The following is a 1,303-nucleotide window of genomic DNA, read 5'->3' as shown; positions in this document are numbered from 1 at the left end:
CTCCCCCTCCCCTCCCTCCCTCCTTTCCTCCCCTCCCTCCTTTCCTCTCTCCCAGGCGATCGACCTGATTGACGAGGCCGGGTCGCGCGTGCGCCTGCGGCACGCCCAGCTCCCCGAGGAGGCTCGCGAGTTGGACAAGGAGCTGCGCGCGCTGCTCAAGGAGAAGGACGCCGCCGTCAGGTGCGCGGCTGCGGAAGCGCTGGGTAGCTTTGCTGCTGCCGCCGCCGCCGCTGCTGCTGCGGCTGCTGCTGCCGGCTCGCAAAGGAAGCGCCGGGGGCGGCAGCAGGTGCTGCGGAGCGCGCCGCTGCGGAGCGCGGCGGGGGTTGGGCGGGGTGGATGCACCGGCGCAGCTGTGGAGGTGCTGGGCTGCCAACCGGCTGCTGCCGTGGCCTGTTGCACTTGCGCTGGGCGCACGCTGCGCCGGGCCGCCCGCCAACAGCTGCCTGCCGCTGCCCGCGCGCCTGCCCCGCGCCCCTCCCGCCCGGCACGCCTAGTGAACAGAATGAAAGTTTGCTGTGGCGTGCTGCCTCGCTTTCCTCAAACCTGGCAAGGGACCGGTTGCTTCGAGCACCACCACACTCTCTCCTGGAGCAAGCAAAATAAACCCATCCCCATCCAAACGCGCGTGCCCCGCAGGGCCCAGGACTTTGAGAAGGCGGGGTCGCTGCGCGACCGCGAGATGGAGCTCAAGTCGCAGATCTCCGCCATCACCAGCAGCGCCAAGGACTCGGCACGCGCCGAGATGGAGAGCGGGGAGGGCGGCGGGCCCATGGTCACCGAGCAGGACATTGCCAACATCGTGGCGCAGTGGACGGGCATCCCGATCGAGAAGGTGTGGGGGGGGGGGGGCTGTGGGGGGGTGCGTATGGTGTGTGTGTGTGGTGGGGCACGCTGGGAGCAGCCCGAGGGGCTGAAATGTGCTCCAAGGAGCAGCCAGAATTGTGGGGCCTGAATTGTGGGGCCCAGGGAGCAGCCACAGGGCCTGAAATGTGGGGCCCGGGAGCGGCCAGGTGGCCTGCAGTTGGGGCCGGGGATCGCCGCCTGCTCGCCTGATCCTTCTCCTGCTAAACGCTGTGTTCGCCTGCTTGCCCCCCGCAGGTCTCCTCCGACGAGACGGAGCGGCTGGTGAAGATGGAGCAGGTGCTGCACGGGCGCGTGATTGGGCAGGAGGAGGCGGTGACGGCCATCTCTCGCGCCATCCGCCGCGCCCGCGTCGGCCTCAAGAACCCCAGCCGACCCATCGCCTCCTTCATCTTCTCAGGTGCGGCGAGGAGGGGAGCGGCGCTGGGGGGGGGGGGGAGGG

General features: G+C 70.0%; 1 protein-coding gene across 1 annotated transcript in view; it reads left to right on the top strand.

Moving 5' to 3' along the window:
* CHLNCDRAFT_32555 (hypothetical protein) overlaps positions 1–1,303 on the top strand; it is a 7,520-nt gene that overhangs the window by 3,226 nt on the left and 2,991 nt on the right. Inside the window, exons 9-11 of the mRNA XM_005844340.1 lie at positions 56–180; positions 637–832; positions 1,099–1,261. Of these exons, the coding sequence (XP_005844402.1) occupies positions 56–180; positions 637–832; positions 1,099–1,261 (484 nt within the window). The remainder of the gene's footprint in view (positions 1–55; positions 181–636; positions 833–1,098; positions 1,262–1,303) is intronic.

Source organism: Chlorella variabilis (genome assembly GCF_000147415.1).
Source record: "Chlorella variabilis unplaced genomic scaffold CHLNCscaffold_23, whole genome shotgun sequence".
NCBI classification, from domain to species: domain Eukaryota; kingdom Viridiplantae; phylum Chlorophyta; class Trebouxiophyceae; order Chlorellales; family Chlorellaceae; genus Chlorella; species Chlorella variabilis.
Note: the sequence above shows the minus strand (reverse complement) of the source record. Positions and strands in the feature narration are given on the sequence as shown.